This window comes from Drosophila navojoa, chromosome 2 (genome assembly GCF_054131105.1).
Source record: "Drosophila navojoa isolate 15081-1374.11 chromosome 2, UAZ_NAV_1.0, whole genome shotgun sequence".
Classification (NCBI taxonomy): domain Eukaryota; kingdom Metazoa; phylum Arthropoda; class Insecta; order Diptera; family Drosophilidae; genus Drosophila; species Drosophila navojoa.
This window is the reverse complement of record NC_142890.1, coordinates 27,576,248-27,592,433: the sequence shown is the minus strand read 5'-3', so window position 1 is coordinate 27,592,433 and position 16,186 is coordinate 27,576,248. Positions and strand designations below refer to the sequence as shown.

General features: G+C 34.7%; 1 protein-coding gene across 18 annotated transcripts; it reads left to right on the top strand.

Moving 5' to 3' along the window:
• Nucleotides 1–205: 205 nt before the first annotated feature.
• On the top strand, nt 206–16,065 carry lap (phosphatidylinositol-binding clathrin assembly protein lap). 18 transcript variants are annotated; one of them, XM_018113264.2, is made up of 16 exons: nt 206–770; nt 3,852–3,994; nt 4,673–4,748; nt 5,215–5,247; nt 5,552–5,654; nt 5,716–5,837; nt 5,903–6,096; nt 6,164–6,300; nt 6,568–6,682; nt 6,757–7,036; nt 7,675–7,770; nt 8,377–8,607; nt 10,119–10,428; nt 11,074–11,173; nt 12,407–12,496; nt 13,416–16,065. In XM_018113264.2, exons 1-16 carry the CDS (start codon nt 635–637, stop codon nt 13,608–13,610), a joined length of 2,361 nt encoding a protein of 786 aa, XP_017968753.1. In that variant the 5' UTR covers nt 206–634; the 3' UTR covers nt 13,611–16,065. The 18 variants fall into 18 exon arrangements, with proteins under 18 accessions (XP_017968753.1, XP_017968750.1, XP_017968749.1 ...); XM_018113261.3 differs by having other exon boundaries at nt 6,757–7,078; XM_018113260.2 differs by having other exon boundaries at nt 6,517–6,682.
• The last annotated feature ends 121 nt before the right edge of the window (nt 16,066–16,186 follow it).

Below are 16,186 nucleotides of genomic sequence, written 5' to 3'. Positions count from 1 at the left end.
TTCTTTAAATGTACATACACATAAGTAGATGGTAGATATTAGTAGGTAGGTAGTAGATTTTGATTTATATTGTCACGGCACCAGTGCTAATTGCCAGCCTTAGCTGGTATAATTAAGAAATATAAGGAATACCGCAAGTGAAATAATATCAAACAAGTGTGGCAATAAAAAGTATATCGATATAAGTCCACTCACGAACAATCATCGATATAACACCGCTCACTATTCTAATCGGCTGCAAAAGTACTGGTCGCCATTATCGATTTGTGGCAAAAAAAGAAGAAAAAAATAGAGAATTAAAGATCGCGTTACAGCGTTACGCACCGGCTAAAGAGCGCATCAAACGCGGTGTAAAAATTAATTTGTGCAGAAAAAAAATCGAATGAAAAGTTTGTGGTGCGCCAGCTAGTCGTGTTTTATTTTTCGTTAAACATTTGCCACAACAACTAATCAATATCAATACGTCTCCCTGCCTCTGAGTGTGCGTGTTTGTGTTCGTGTGCGTGTACTGGCCTGTCTCACAGTGTATGTGTATGTGTGCTGTTTGGTCCATTCTTTAGTGCACATAATCAAATTAGATTGGATATATAACTAGTGTTAATTAAGTGAAACCAACAACAAAAACAGCTTCATCATGACTATGGCTGGGCAAACAATCAACGACAGGCTGCTGGCTGCTCGTCACAGCCTTGCGGGCCAAGGACTCGCGAAATCAGTGTGCAAGGCCACAACTGAGGAATGCATCGGGCCGAAGAAGAAGCATTTAGATTGTAAGTGCAATTCAAAAAGAATACAAAATAAAAACAGAACAAATCACACAGTTTTTAACCGAATATGAAAAGGGAAAAATAACGGTCAACACACACATAGTGGCAAAAAAAATCTGTCACCTTGTCAACATTTTGCCATTCATTCGAAGAGATTCACACAAAGAGACATTTGCTCTCTTCTTTTCTAGTAGAAGGCTGACGTATTTTCTTTTTCTTTTTTTGTTTTTTTGGGTGACTTGTAACGTTACATTTGGATGTGTGTGTGCCTTGGGAGAGTTTTTCAATATTTTATCTTGGGTGTTTCGCTATGGCAATTACTGTAAACTGTTATCATGTTGTGCATAGCTTGCTTTGTTACTCACTGAAATTCCCCTCAAATTCACGCCTACTCTTTAAAATTTGTATTTTTTTTTTGCAATGCACCTGCTGCCTCGCCTCAGCTGCTGTTTGTGGTCTTTCCTTTTGACTGCTTCGTCAGTCGCTCTCAATGCTCTAGGCCTCTCTTTCTAATGTTACGTCACTTTCTCACGGCTGCACGTGTGTATGATTTACAATGAGGGCTTGTGTGTGTGTATATGTATGTGTGTGTATTAGATATCATATTTGTTGCTGTTGTTGGAGTATGTACCGTTTCAACGGTGTCATTGCCTTTTAAATTTATTCATAATCTGTGTGCAAAAATAAAAACAACAACGACTGCAAGAAAAGTCTGTTTTACATTGCATTTCTGATTGACTAAACAAAGTGATCTTTTGTCTTGTCTTATTGGATTCTGGTTGACTGTTTTGCCTCCACTGCTTTTTCATATGTGTATGCGTATGTGTGTAGTTGTATGTATGTGTGCTGCTTTGACCTGCTTCTTATTTAAGTTTGCCGTTTCTTTGGCACGTTTGCAACTTTGTTGTTGTCCAATAAGCGCGAAATGAGTCATGAGAAATTTTCGGTAATGCTTAGTACCGTTGGCAAATACATACACATACACATATGTATTTATGCTCATGTATGTATGTCGTGATTGCATTTTTACTACATCTTTTGTGTATTCTTTTTGGAAATTATGTGGATTTGTCACACAATGAGCATACATTCTACATATGTATATACATACATATCTAAAGCCTTGGCTAGAAATTATTGTGCTGGTATTTGTATGTATGTGTGTGTTTGTTATTATATATTATGTACGTAGGTAAACCAAAATAAATCCAGCTGGAGCTTGCGGTCAAACATTGCCCGCGTAATGCTTCAGCTCTGATTGGCCAAACTGATTCAAAGAGGATTCGTTTCTGATCAGAATCGATCTGAATTAAAATTTTAATATAATAATTTGAATATAAAATATATTTAAATGCTTCAATTGCTATTTTTTCAATTTATATATTGTACCGTTTGGTTTACAAAAGGCATTTAAATAAACGCCCATAAAAATATGATAATTGGATAGTTTGTTCCAAGCGAGATTGAAATAAGTAAGCTTTATTTCTGATCAGAATCATAATGCTATTCATAGGAACAAGAAGACGAATAGAACCTAGAGCAACCTGTGCCTCAACGCCAGCTAAAGCTGGAAAATGAAACCAAAGCCAATAAAGAAATAAAAAAAAAACTCATTAAAAGTCACACATCAGCTACAACTTAGAAATTAAGAAAGAAAGAGTAAGAAAAGAGAAAACCAGTTCTCCGATTACATTTTGCTCAAAGCAGGTAGAATGTAAAACATACGATTAACTCCTCTCATTTACCCTTTCAACTCTTTGTTTTTCTTTGCTAATAACGAGAAATAAAACTGTGAATGAAACCAGTTGTGAATTCAAGGAAACTCAGGTACTTTACCTAGACAACTCTGCAGCCGAAGCTGTCCTAAGGAATGAATACATTTAAATACAAGTTCAATTAGCGCTAGTCTCGGAAATTCTGATGTAAAGCCTCAAAAAATATGTAAAGCTTGGAATTAGAAATAGCCAAGCCAAAACTAATTTGAATATTATATTTATTTCTTCTTTAAGCATGCTCCAGTTCAGTAAAGTAAATTCTAATTTGGGTCAATAGGTTTCAAGGGCGTATACCCTGTAACCTGTGTGTAGAGGCATGCATAACGTATAAGGTAATGAAGTGAAGAGCTAGATCTATATACAGATTTTTTGAGCATGCATATAAAGAGTAATACACCTAATTAAGGATGTATGTATATATTATAATATATTTTATATTTAATATATATGTATATATAGGATCTAGGATATAAACTAGCCTACTACATACATATATATGTATGTATATTTAACTTAATTTTGTTTCCTTTAGGGGTGCAAAAAGCTTATTTCGAGCTGAAAAGTTTTTAGTCGTTAGCCTTTAGTTAGTCTTTAAATCGAAATCTTTGCTTTGAGCTAGTTTTTATTATAAGTTTCAAGTTTCAGTTGAGCGTTAATTTAAAGAATATCAAACGAATTTCCATATATTTACGTATTTATTTCAATTTATGTGCACATATACGAATATCAATTATTGAATTGAATCAAATGATTTAAATGTTTGTATTGGTATGTGTACATGTGTACATATATACATACATATGTGTATGTATGTGTCTGTGTCTGTGTGTGTATGCAATCAACGAGTGCATTTAAATCATCTGCCCATATGTCTGTAAATATACGCCCCTCTTTAAATGCCGATAACAAGCTGTTGGGGGAAAAACAGTCTGATGATTCTTATATAATATCCACAATATATGAATATATATACATATGTATATTTTTATGTACTACGTATATAATGTCATTTAAATTGTGCGTCGTTTTCTCCAGAGACAAAGCTTATCGCAATTCGAATGCAGGCGGCATAAAATGTCGTCTGTGCAGAATGTGAGCGTGATAAGAGCATTGCAACGAACAATGGATAGGCCACAGAAGTCGGCACCAATCAGATGATAACACCAAATGAATGTATGCACAGTGAAACCCAAGTTGAGCGAACACCCAAGATATTTGGCATTTAGTAGCATTGTATAAGTACTTTAGTGGAATATTTATCATACACACAAGATTTCAATTTCATTTCATTTCTGAACTCTCTTTGCAGATCTGGTGCACTGCACAAACGAACCGAATGTCTCGATACCCCATTTGGCCAACTTACTTATCGAGCGCTCGCAGAACGCCAACTGGGTGGTCGTCTATAAGTCGCTGATAACCACACATCATTTGATGGCGTATGGCAATGAGGTTTGTACTAGCTCTCTAAATGATCCGCTGTCTACATAGGTACTCAGGGGGTGTATCATATATACATATGTATGTATACAAGTGAAGAGAATAATGGTAAATGTAATTTAATTGATATAAATTTGCAATTTATCTATTATGTATGCTGTACTATTCAATTTATGATTATTTATGTAATTTATATTTGAATTTAATTTCCTTTTGCTTACATACTGCTTTTACTTTTATTCTTTTCACTCTTGTTTGACCTTTTTTAGCACTACGAAAAGGTCACGTTCATTGTCGCTTTGTTTGTATTTAATTTGTTTTATTCTCTTTTATTTCTGTTGCTGCTTGATTTGCCTTGTTTTGCCCTGCGTGCTCTTTGCCGCTTGTGTTATCTTTTACTTTCATTTATTTGTTCTTCCTATTTCCTCTTTTGGCGACACATTCGCCCAGTTTTCTTTGTACCCAATCGCGCATTCTGTGCTTTAATTGGAGCTCCTCCCAGCCGTTGCTTTGTGGGTGCTGAAAGCGAATACGACTTCAGCTGCTGATGAAATGATATATGTATGTAGTGGAATACGGCTTTAATGTAAGGTCAGCTTTAATGGACTAAATATTTGTGCGCATTATTCATAGATTCCTGTCACGAATTCCTGTTTACTAACTCAGCTGTCTTATCTGTCTTCTTTTCAGCGTTTCATGCAATATCTCGCCTCGAGCAACTCAACATTTAATCTCAGCTCCTTTCTGGACAAAGGAACTGTGCAAGGTATAAACACGAATAAATTTGCAGGCATTCAAAGACCATAAAAGCCTTTGAAGAAGATGAAAATGATGAAACAATGCGAAACACTTAATGCTTTCTAACATTTGCTCATGCTCTCCACAAACACAGCATACAACAGAACATTTAACTATTTAACTTTGCAATACAAATATAATATTACTTGCTTCTCCCTCTGCTCTTCTCTTTTTGCTCTCACTCACATTCGAATGCTGCGAATCGCGTTTGGCCTATTCATTTGTGTAATTCGTTCTAATGATAACATTTAAATAATAATAATAATAATAATAATAATACTGTGCCTCGACTATCAACTAAAACGCGCTGCTTACTCACATACAAACACACTCACATCTATACATATAAAACAAAAATTCATATATAAAAATCATTCTTAATATATAAATATATAAATAATATATGCAATGCGAATTATGAACCTATACTACAGATGGTGGCATGGGCGTTCCAGGTGGCAGAATGGGTGAGTATTTCTTGAAGAAAACACGTTTTCATAGTGGCTTACGGGGTTATCCAGGAACAGCAAAACATGCAAAATGTATACTAACATCTATTGAGGTCATGGCTCTGAACTAAAGCTCAAGAAACCATATTTATGTATACAAAAGCAAGACAAATTTTTGACTAACTGTATTTGACTAAACCCATAACCCGATTGTTTTATTTGGCGTTCAAAATTGACTGTTCGACAGACGTATACTTAATGTGTCTTATCGTAGCCACAAATTGACTGAAGAATAATACCCTATTATTATCACGCACCACAGGCTATGACATGTCGCCCTTCATAAGACGCTATGCCAAGTATTTGAATGAGAAGTCGCTCTCGTATCGCGCGATGGCTTTCGATTTTTGCAAAGTGAAGCGCGGGTAAGTTGAGCAATTGTAATAGTTTATTCCATGATTCGTATTAATTAATATACAATTTTAGGAAAGAGGAGGGCTCGTTGCGTAATATGAATGCGGAGAAGCTGTTGAAGACGCTGCCAGTTTTGCAGGCTCAATTGGATGCACTTCTGGAGTTCGACTGTCAGTCCAATGATTTGACTAACGGTATGTGCATGCCACGATATCTTTGCTTCAATGTATTCATATATCTATGTGTACTCTTTCCGTAGGCGTCATCAATATGAGCTTCATGCTGCTCTTCCGTGACTTAATTCGTCTGTTTGCCTGCTATAATGATGGCATTATCAATCTACTGGAGAAATACTTTGACATGAACAAGAAGCATGCACGCGATGCTCTAGACTTGTACAAAAAGTTTTTGGTTCGCATGGATCGTGTGGGGGAATTCCTAAAAGTGGCCGAGGTGCGCGCAATAAATTGCTTATAAATTGTACGAATTTCTCAACTGTATTGGCTTTTGTCCTTTGCAGAATGTTGGCATTGATAAGGGCGATATACCCGATTTGACAAAGGCGCCCAGCTCCCTGCTGGATGCCTTGGAGCAGCATTTGGCCACGTTGGAGGGTCGCAAGGTCTCTGCGGCCAATACACCCACACAATCGTCGAGGTGTGTTGCTGTAGATAGTTAATTTGACTTTGAAGATTACGAAATTAGTTTATGAATATGTTATTTATTCAAGTTAGAATTGAAAGTTCCTTGTTTACTTTTATATATTTTGCTTTAATTATTTCAATATTTAGTTTATTTGCTTTGTAAGTTGATTTATGTTTTCCATTTTCTGTTTCTTTTCTATGATTTGTTGCATTTGATTTGTTGGCGCAGCTATCAACGCACAAATGTTAAATCCGCTGTCTCTGCACTCTCTTCAACTAGCTCGGCATTTGGCACTGCGGCAGCGTCTAGTAAATTTGATACCTCCAATGGCATTGACGAGCAGCTGAAGGCCCAGGTGCTGGCTGAGGAGGAGGCCGCCATGAATCAGTACAAAGTGAGTACATCAATATGATGTAATTGAATGTAAATGATAGCGAATTAACTGTCTTATTCTCCCTTGCTCATCAGTCCAAGGTATCGTCGCCCACTAGCAGCGGTGCTGGTGGTGCTAGCGCTGCACTAACAAATCCATTCCTATCGTCACCGCCAGCCGCCCAGGCTGGTCAGCCGATAGTTGATCTGTTTGGTGCCGCGTCGGCACAGCCCGCTGCTGCTGCAGCAGCATCTGGCGCTTCACAGGCGCTTGCCACAAAGGCGTCCGACGACTTGCTGCAGCTGGGCAATCCGTTTGCCGACATGTTCGAGGCCAGCGGCAACAGTGTGGCAGGTGCCACAGCCGGAGCAACAGGTGCTGCACTCAATGCCAATAATTTATGGATGCATAATAACGGTAGCATGCTATGATTTTCTTATTATTTAATTAATTAAGATTTTCAGTTGACTTTAGTTAGTTAGTTTAAGCTTTGGCGCTTAGGTGTTGCCTTCAAGTTTTACTTTTTACGATATAAGTCTATATCTCTATATATGTATATGTATTACCCATGTTGTCTCTGTAGCTGTGTCAGATCCAGACATTTAAAGGCGCGCACTCCGTCCCAGCTCTCTCTCTCTTACTCTTTTTCTATCTCTATTTCTTCTCGCTCTCTCTATATTATACATATATGGCCGTCCTCAAGCACAAACTTTTGATGCACATGTTTTTCCTATCATAAATAACATTAACTTTCAATTATGTTTATTTTTTGTACATTATGTATTTGATATAATTTCGTAAGTTATTATTTACTCATTTTTGAATTTCTTCGTCTAATGTATTGTTGCTCTTCATTTTCATCACTGGTTTTTTTCCCCACTACCCTAAAACAAACAACCAACAACCAACAACTACAACAACAACAACAACAACATGACTCGATAAATATTCGATAAATCACACACACACACAACTATGAAAAAAAAAACTCCCATAAAAAAACCATAAAATAGGTTTCAATGGCTCTACAGTTTCCTCCGCTGCTGCTACAAATGCATTCGTTTCCGATAGTAATTTTACGTCCGTTTTCGGTAATACGGAACCAACAGGTAAGTGCTACCAAAGAAGCAATCAAAGCCGGTTTAATTCTCTCATTAATACATTTACAATTGCAATGCAACTTAATTTTAATCAATTCGTACATATATATACTTAACTGTAAAGCGATTTAAAGTAATTCAAAGTTCTAACACGAGGGGGCTAAAAACTAGTTAAAGTAATGCTTTTCTGTGGTGCGGTTCTCTTAACTCTTAACTCTTAGCATACATAAATGTTTTTTTTTTTCTCTACTCATATTAATTACTGGTGTGTTTAGCATGCTGTACTAATATTTTACCTAATACACTCTAAAGTTTTCGTGTTTTGATAATGCCAAGCGTACACCCGCTCCAAAGAATGTCGAGAGAAGGCTAGACTACAGTCCATCCATCACATCTAGTTTTAAGTTTTGCCCACACCTGAAACTTTTGCTGTATGCGTGAAACTCAATTCTACACAGTTTTTTCAAGCTCTGATAATTTTGGAACTTTGAGTGCATAATTTTGTTGATTTTATAGATTTTGTTTTACCTATGCTTATAATTTAATTATTTTTCTTATGGCTATCCCCAACGAAATATCCTTGCGAATCTGTTTACTTGTGTCGAATGACAAAAGCCGCGTCGTCAGCACCGTTGCCAAATCCCTTTTTCGATGATGCTATCGCCTATGGCCAACTTGGAGAGCCACAGTATCAGCCACAACAACAGCAACAGCAGGCCGTATTATTTTATATGCAACAACAGCAACAACAACAGCGGCTGCAACAGCAGCAGCAGCAGCAACAACTGCAACAGCAGCAAGAGCTGGCTTTATTAACGACCTCCACGATGTCTCCATTCCCCACAGGTGAACAATTGCGAGCCAAATGAAACGCAGAACCCAATTTTTACGTTGCGCGCTTTGTTTTTGTACAAAGCTTCAGTTGTCCCACACTGGCCTCATCTTTGTTGTGCTTGTAGTGATGCGTATACACACACACACTTACACGCATACACGATCGTCTAAAGTCTGTCTCTCTGCTCAATAGAGTCTATCGCAAATGCATTTCCAAGTACTTACGACTAATGCTAATAAAAGTGATAAAAACTAAAAAAAAAATATATATATATAAATAATAATAGTCTTGATTAGGGTTTTTTCAGTAAAAGAAAACAAGTTATTTAAAGTATACTTAACTATATGATGGTACTTTGATTATATTTTTCGATGTGCTAAAGAACTTAAAGTATTTCCATTATTTGATAACCTCTTCGTTTGTACTACGACCAAGTACTTGATATGCCTTGTCCTGCTTGGCATTTGCAGACTCCTGAAAATGCTTACAAATCCCACCGCTATTCATGTACGTAAATCTTTTGTTCTCGAAACAAGTTTGTTGTCAGTCTTGGTTCTTAATTTATGTTTCTACTCGTAAAAATTGCGTGAGTGTGTCCTGAAATGTGTTTCATAATGTCTAAGTCAGATTTACAAACAAACCAAATAAGACGAAAGAAAACAGTAATTAAATAATTATTAATACATTTTTAGTTTTGGGTCTCTTTAAGTCTTTGAGCTGTCCTTAGCTAGTACAAGTCTTACGGGTCTCTTGCTAATGCTATTCCTGTTTCGTCTCTGCTTCTATTTCAATTCTTTATCACTTAGAATTTTAAAGTTATTCGCTTCTAGTTAAATAATTCATAGTAAATTAACATACCATATATGCACCTCAATTAATACATGCTTGGTAAACCGCTTAACTAATTATATGCTAACTAACTAATGCCAAATTATCATACAAAACCCGTCAATTATGAAACATTTTTTTATAATTATGCACATAGAACATTATATAGAAAAAGAACAAACGAAATCTTTATTCTCGATATTTATTTTGTCAATGTATTTTTTCTCTTTTTCTCTCTTTTATGTTCTTATGTACGTAACATAAAATAAACAAAAATACAAATACATTAACACACATTGTCTCATGTTTACAATACGTTAATGTTGGTGGCACAAATCCTTGAACAAAAACTCAATTGAAAACTATGCATATATTTACATATACACGTATCATATATGTATATATAATTATATGTCTCCTAAAAACGACAACGAAATCATTTTAAAACCCGGCGAAAACTTGCAAATCGAAACATACGAATATCTCATTAAACATTTGTTGTGGGCTTTCATTTGTATCATAAAAACAACAACAACAACAATAAAAACAACAACAACAACAATAAAAACAACAACAACAACATCTGTGTATGTCTGTGTAAATGTCTGCCTAAAATGGTGTGCTGGCTATATCTCGTACAACAACAACAACAACAACAACATCAATTGTGTGTCACATATATATAAAAAAAAAGGCTTTGATGCTTTGGGCGATGTTCTGAAACCGGCCACAGCCAACAGCAATCAAATGAATGTTGTCGCCGCAGGTGCCGCTTACCAGGGCTTCAATGCCAGCAGTCCGGCCCTAACATTACAACAGCAACAGCAAATGAATACACAACAGCAGCAGCTACTCATACAGCAACAGCAACTGCAGCAGCAACAGCACCAACAACAACAGCAACAACAACCAACTGGCACTGGCAAGATAATAACGGGCGACCTGGATAGTTCACTAATGTCCCTAGTTGATAATTTAAATATAAATAAAACAGCGAGTGCAAAGTGAGTAAAATCGACAAGTAACTGTGCGTATGTGTGCGTGTGTAGATTATCCATGTGCGTCTGTGTGTGGGAGGAGTATGATAAATGCATCAGCGAATCACCTTCAGAATGTCTCATCAAACAAAAAGCCTCGTAACATACTCCCATCTGAGCATTTCCAGACGAAGGTCAAGCATGATCCAAATTTATGTGTATGTGTGTTAATACAAAAAAAAAAATACTAAGCCGAAGAGCAAAAAGTACCAGCTTCTTATGGTCAGTCTAAAACATAGATTTTTCATATATACAAAAATTTGTAATATTCTGAAACAGAATATCCCTCTAAAGTTTTGAAAGAAAACTTTTCTTATATACTTATGAACATCTCTGTTGGCTAACTCAATTATAAATACAGCTTACTTTGACAATCTCAATGCTTGACCCTGGAAATGCTCTCAAGTCTCGCCCCATTATAATTACCCGCATATCCCATCATTTCATGTTCCATTTGTGTACATAACCAGTCTCCCCATTTTAGTTTCCGATTCGAGTAAATATTCTTAGAAACGTAATCGAAATTCAAAACCAAAAGAAAAAAAAGAAAGTTTCATTGATTTCGTGTCTCTCTATATATCATTACTCTCTTACCCCATATGTATCTCATAGACCCGTGCAATGGAATTCACCTAAAAATACAGCGAAACCAGGTGCTAATTGGACACCTCAACCAATGGCGGCTACAACTGGTGCTGGCTATCGTCCAATGGTGAGTTATGACCACAGCTAACTCTCTACTCTTTCTTTCTCTCAACTCAACTCAACTCAACTCAACCGAAACTCAACTCAATCAAAACTCAAGTCAATCGAAACTCAACTAAATACAACAACAAATAACAGAGCTATGAGAGTTATATGTACATATACATATATCATATACATACATATATAACTTTATAGATAGACCTTTTGTGCTCTTAGAGCAAATGACCAAGAATGTTTGAGGGAAGCATAGGGATGAGGGTATCCCAATGATTGTGTCACACAACACGCTAGGCTCAGTATCCATGTAACATACAATTTCTCTTATGATTATGATTTTGTTTCTTATATTTTTCAGTTTTGTACATTTCTCCTATTTTTCAAATATTTTTCATTTTAAGAATCGCACTTTGCCTAACAACAACAGCTACTTGGTTTACTTATTTATAATGCCTTGATCTGTGATTTGATTTAACCCAAAAATATTATCTAGATGTCGTGGCCATTTTTACTATATAATATATCTTTTTTATAAAGCTTTAAAAGCACAAACCAAGTTGTTGCAAGTTGAACGTTTATTTGAATCGTTTCGATTATACCATATGATGTATTGGTTAAGGTCTTCTCATATATTCACACTGCATCACACAACGACAACAACAACTACTATTACTATTACTACTACACCTAGCACTAGGGCAAACTATTGTGGCACACCTCGTCAGTGTAGGTATCGAGCAGCTACTTGAAATAGCTAACCTACATAAGCAGGCCAATTATTCACTTGTACTCGTACATACACACCTAACTGTATTTACTCCATTTTAATTTGATTTTCTATTTTTATTTAGTTCGTCTTAATATTAACTTATATATATATATATACACATACATATATATAAACTATCACTTTCTTTTCTTTATTTTATGTTGCTTTATATATTTCAACTATCCAACGCATACCGCAATATCGAAATATACCCAAAAAAATAATAATAATAATTTATGATAAATAATAACAAATACAAATAAATAATATAATGAAATTTCAACACCTGAAATAAATATGTAATTCACGATGCTCCTGTGCTAATGCTGACTGTATGCTTGTGTTATATACATATGTATTGAAATATACACACACACACAATATATACATGTGCATATCTATATATGAATATGTGTGAATATTGATGTATATATGCATATATTATATATATTTATATGTATGTATACATAGGCACATGGCATGACCGTAAGTCCTGCGCCAATCACAATCAATCATCCGTATATACATGCTAGTTATCCTGTTATGCCAAATTATATGCAGGTAAGAATGATGCAAACGAACCGAAACGTAATCAACAATTATACGATAATACAATCAAACGACCATACAGAAACAATTTTGAATAAAACATAATCAAATATAAATGTTATACTTGCTATAATTTTCAGTTGCCTTTAGTTTACTTTCATTAAACAAATTATATATATATATATTGTGCGTATTTACGACTTTTAATTTTGATTATGTTTGAACTTATCTACTTTATTATTTATTTTTTTTTTTTAGTTTTTCATTTTGATTTTGCCTATCTTTAGTTAAGACTTCACTCTCACTATCAAATCTACCTACTCTGACTTCTGCCCTACGCACAGAGCCTTCCGAACTGTTGCCCCGTGCTCTATTTCTATGGTTATGGTATCCACTATCGCAACCCCGTCTCTCTCACTCTCTCTCTCTCTCTCTCTCTCTCTCTCTCTCTCTCTCTCTCTCTTTATATATAGGTCTCTTTTGACATAATACTCGAGAAGTTTTGATTTTCCTGTTTGAAAATTTACATTCCTATGAGTTTGATGAGGCTTATTTTGGATTTCCATAATATTATCATTATTATTATTATTTTTTTTTTTTGTAGAAAAAAGTTTTCTGAACTGAGTTTTCATTTTCGTTGTATGTCCTATGTAGAGTTCACTAACCCCAAGTTTTGAAAAATCACATATGTATATATATATTTCTATATATATATATACTATATATGTATGTAGCTCACGGCGGCCAATCTCAAATAGCCAAATACTTGTTAACCAACAATTCTTTCTATCCAGTAACTTCCGCAACTTATGTCTAATCCTTAGTCGTTGAAGTAATCCTCCAATTCCTTGCATGATTTGGAAGTTTGATCAAACGATAAACGCTGATATTGATTTGAGAGTGTTCTAATGAGTTATTTTCGTGATTGTAGGGCATGCCGGTGATGGGGCAGCAGCCGAGTATGCTGCCACAAGCAGCCCCTTTGACTGGGGGGCAGCCGACGATGATGGGCGTGGCGCACAGTAATGCGACGGTGCCAGCAGCGACAGGGATCATGCAACCCACGCAGGCGACGCAGAATGGAGGCAATAAAAATGTACCACTCGATCCGTTTGGGGCGTTATAAGGCGCCACCTGAACACACACACACACACAACACACATAACACACATAAGGAGACACACACAAGCACACACGTACACACATTAAGCGCTATAACCTCATAGACAACATTACAAACACACACACACACACTCACACACACACAATATACATAATATATGAATATATATTTGCAGATATTATAAAAAGATTAAAGAAAATTCAAATTCAACACAAAAGTATGAAATTATAAATGTTTACACTATGCTACAAACGAAATGAAAATGCTGAGAGTTCTATTATAATGTTGAGCAAGCATACACAAACACACATACACATACACAAATTGCTATATACATATATACATATACATATACATATATATTTATATTATTACTATAAAACGTAAAATGAGTTTGACTATTTATATGTATACAACAATTTATATAACTTGTATGCAAGAATTTCCATAATTAGCTAAAGTGAAACAAAAGCAAATACAAAAACGAAACGTAAAAGAATACAGAGTAGCCTATGTGAAATATACCTACATACATACATATGTGTAAATCCTACATAATAAGTGTAAGCAAAAACCTGTAGTTGTGTCCTACGCCAATCACTAAACCTAAAGCTAAAGCTAAAGCTGAAAACAAAACACACGTCAAATGGAATCTGTTGAATACTGAAATTTATTGTACACTATCGGAAATTATATATATATATATATTTATTATTGAAATCTTTGTAGACGCCATAAAGCTATAAACTATGTTACAATTATGCTTAGATGAGAGCGTATTTGAGCCTCTAAAACAGTTTGCAATATTTTAAACCGTTTATAAATCTATTAGTTTCCTATTGTTATCTTTAGTCTATTTTTCCGACGTTTAATTTTTGTTTATTGTTGTAAAACGCGAAAACGGCAGTATGGAAAATGTGGAAAAGAAAAGTTATTCGTATTTGTAAAAGCATTCCAAGCTAGTTTCAATTTGGTCCCAAATTCAATTTGTATATTTTTAGGTATTATTTCAATTTGAGCCGAGTTGCATTATTATAATTGTATATTTAAAATGAGTGGAAATCAACTATTATATATTTATATTTATATATATATTTGTGTGTATATGTATAATGCTTTAAGGCATGCGTTGTATTAGCCATTTATGAAATTGTTTGATAAGCAAACGCAAAAATTATACAAATCACATCCAATCCAATATATAAAATAATATATATACATATACGATATATATATATATATATGTATAAATAGATCATTTATAAATTGTTTAAATAAGCTAAGGGGCGGCAATACGCTGGAACTGTGTTTAAATAAATCTTCGCATATACATAATACACGAGATAAATGATTTCTTTTTACTTATTGTTGTTAATACTCTTCTGTTGCAGTTGAATTCGTTTTTACTTAGGGCTTTTGCAACTCGAATGCAAACTCGTAAGAGCCAACTGCCAAACTGCGTTTCCCTTTCGAATTGCGCTCTTTAGTATTTAATTTAAAAGATTTGAAATCGAAAACATGTACCTAAAGTATCTCTGACTAATTTGCGCTATGCCTACAAGTAGGCGTTACTTTCTTATAAATCGCGGGAGATCGCCGTGCGTCGTAGAGTAGGCAACACAAAATACACTCGCACACACTCCCACACACACACACATACACAGCAATGCAATAATATTTAGAAGCAACAATCATACATGGAATTTTCATGAAATCTATAGCTACAAGTAAAAATCGAACAAATCAATGTAAATTATAAATTATACACTAAATATTACTATAAATGACAAACAAAAGAAAAAATGCAAAAAAAAAAAAAGAGTTTTATGACAATATTTGTACGCTGCTGTTTGAGCTAAACCTTAATCCAGAACAAAACCTTTATCTAGGCCTGTGAAGGAGAAATCATTCAAGAACTACCTAAACAAATAAAGTACGTATCCAACTCTATCTACGCCTAAGAATTTCCAAATGAGAGCGACCACTTGTTGATGTCTTCAAGCAAAAAATTACAAAAATTTGGCATGAAGGAAAACTCGAAAGGAAAATTGAATATTTAAATTAAAAAATAAAAAAAAACAAGCGGAAATTAAAGGAAATTAGCTTTTCATTGAGAGATATACAAGCATACACAACTTGTAGATAACTGTAAGAAGTGCAATAGAGTTGATCGTGCACATGATATATATAAACAATATACAGTTTACTTTGAAACAGAACAAATTGTTAAATGTGTTTCTATTAGTTAATTTCTTGCCCAGCGAAAGCAAAACAATATATGTACACCAAATATTTTCACGAAAATATAGAAGAAATTATTTTATGCAGACTATATAAGTAATACCACAACATACTCAAGTACAAGCTAAGAGAAAATTCTATTGAAACATTTTATGAATTGTATAAGATTTATGTTTAAAGAAATAATAAAAAAAATCAAAAAAATATAATTAAAAAATGTTAGTGCAAAATAAATGTGTAAAATAAACTCTTGGCGCATTTTCTTCTAGTAAACGATAATTTACTATTGTGCATGGCTTTAGTGATTCCAGCAATCTAGTAATCCACATATGTCATGT

Coding starts and splice junctions, on each gene's coding strand:
- lap (XM_030387605.2), top strand. CDS start 635: ATGACTATGGCTGGGCAAACAATCAACGACAGGCTGCTGGCTGCTCGT. Junction 6,683..6,756: donor CCGCCATGAATCAGTACAAA/GTGAGTACATCA, acceptor CTTGCTCATCAG/TCCAAGGTATCGTCGCCCAC. Junction 7,079..7,674: donor TTTATGGATGCATAATAACG/GTAGCATGCTAT, acceptor ACCATAAAATAG/GTTTCAATGGCTCTACAGTT.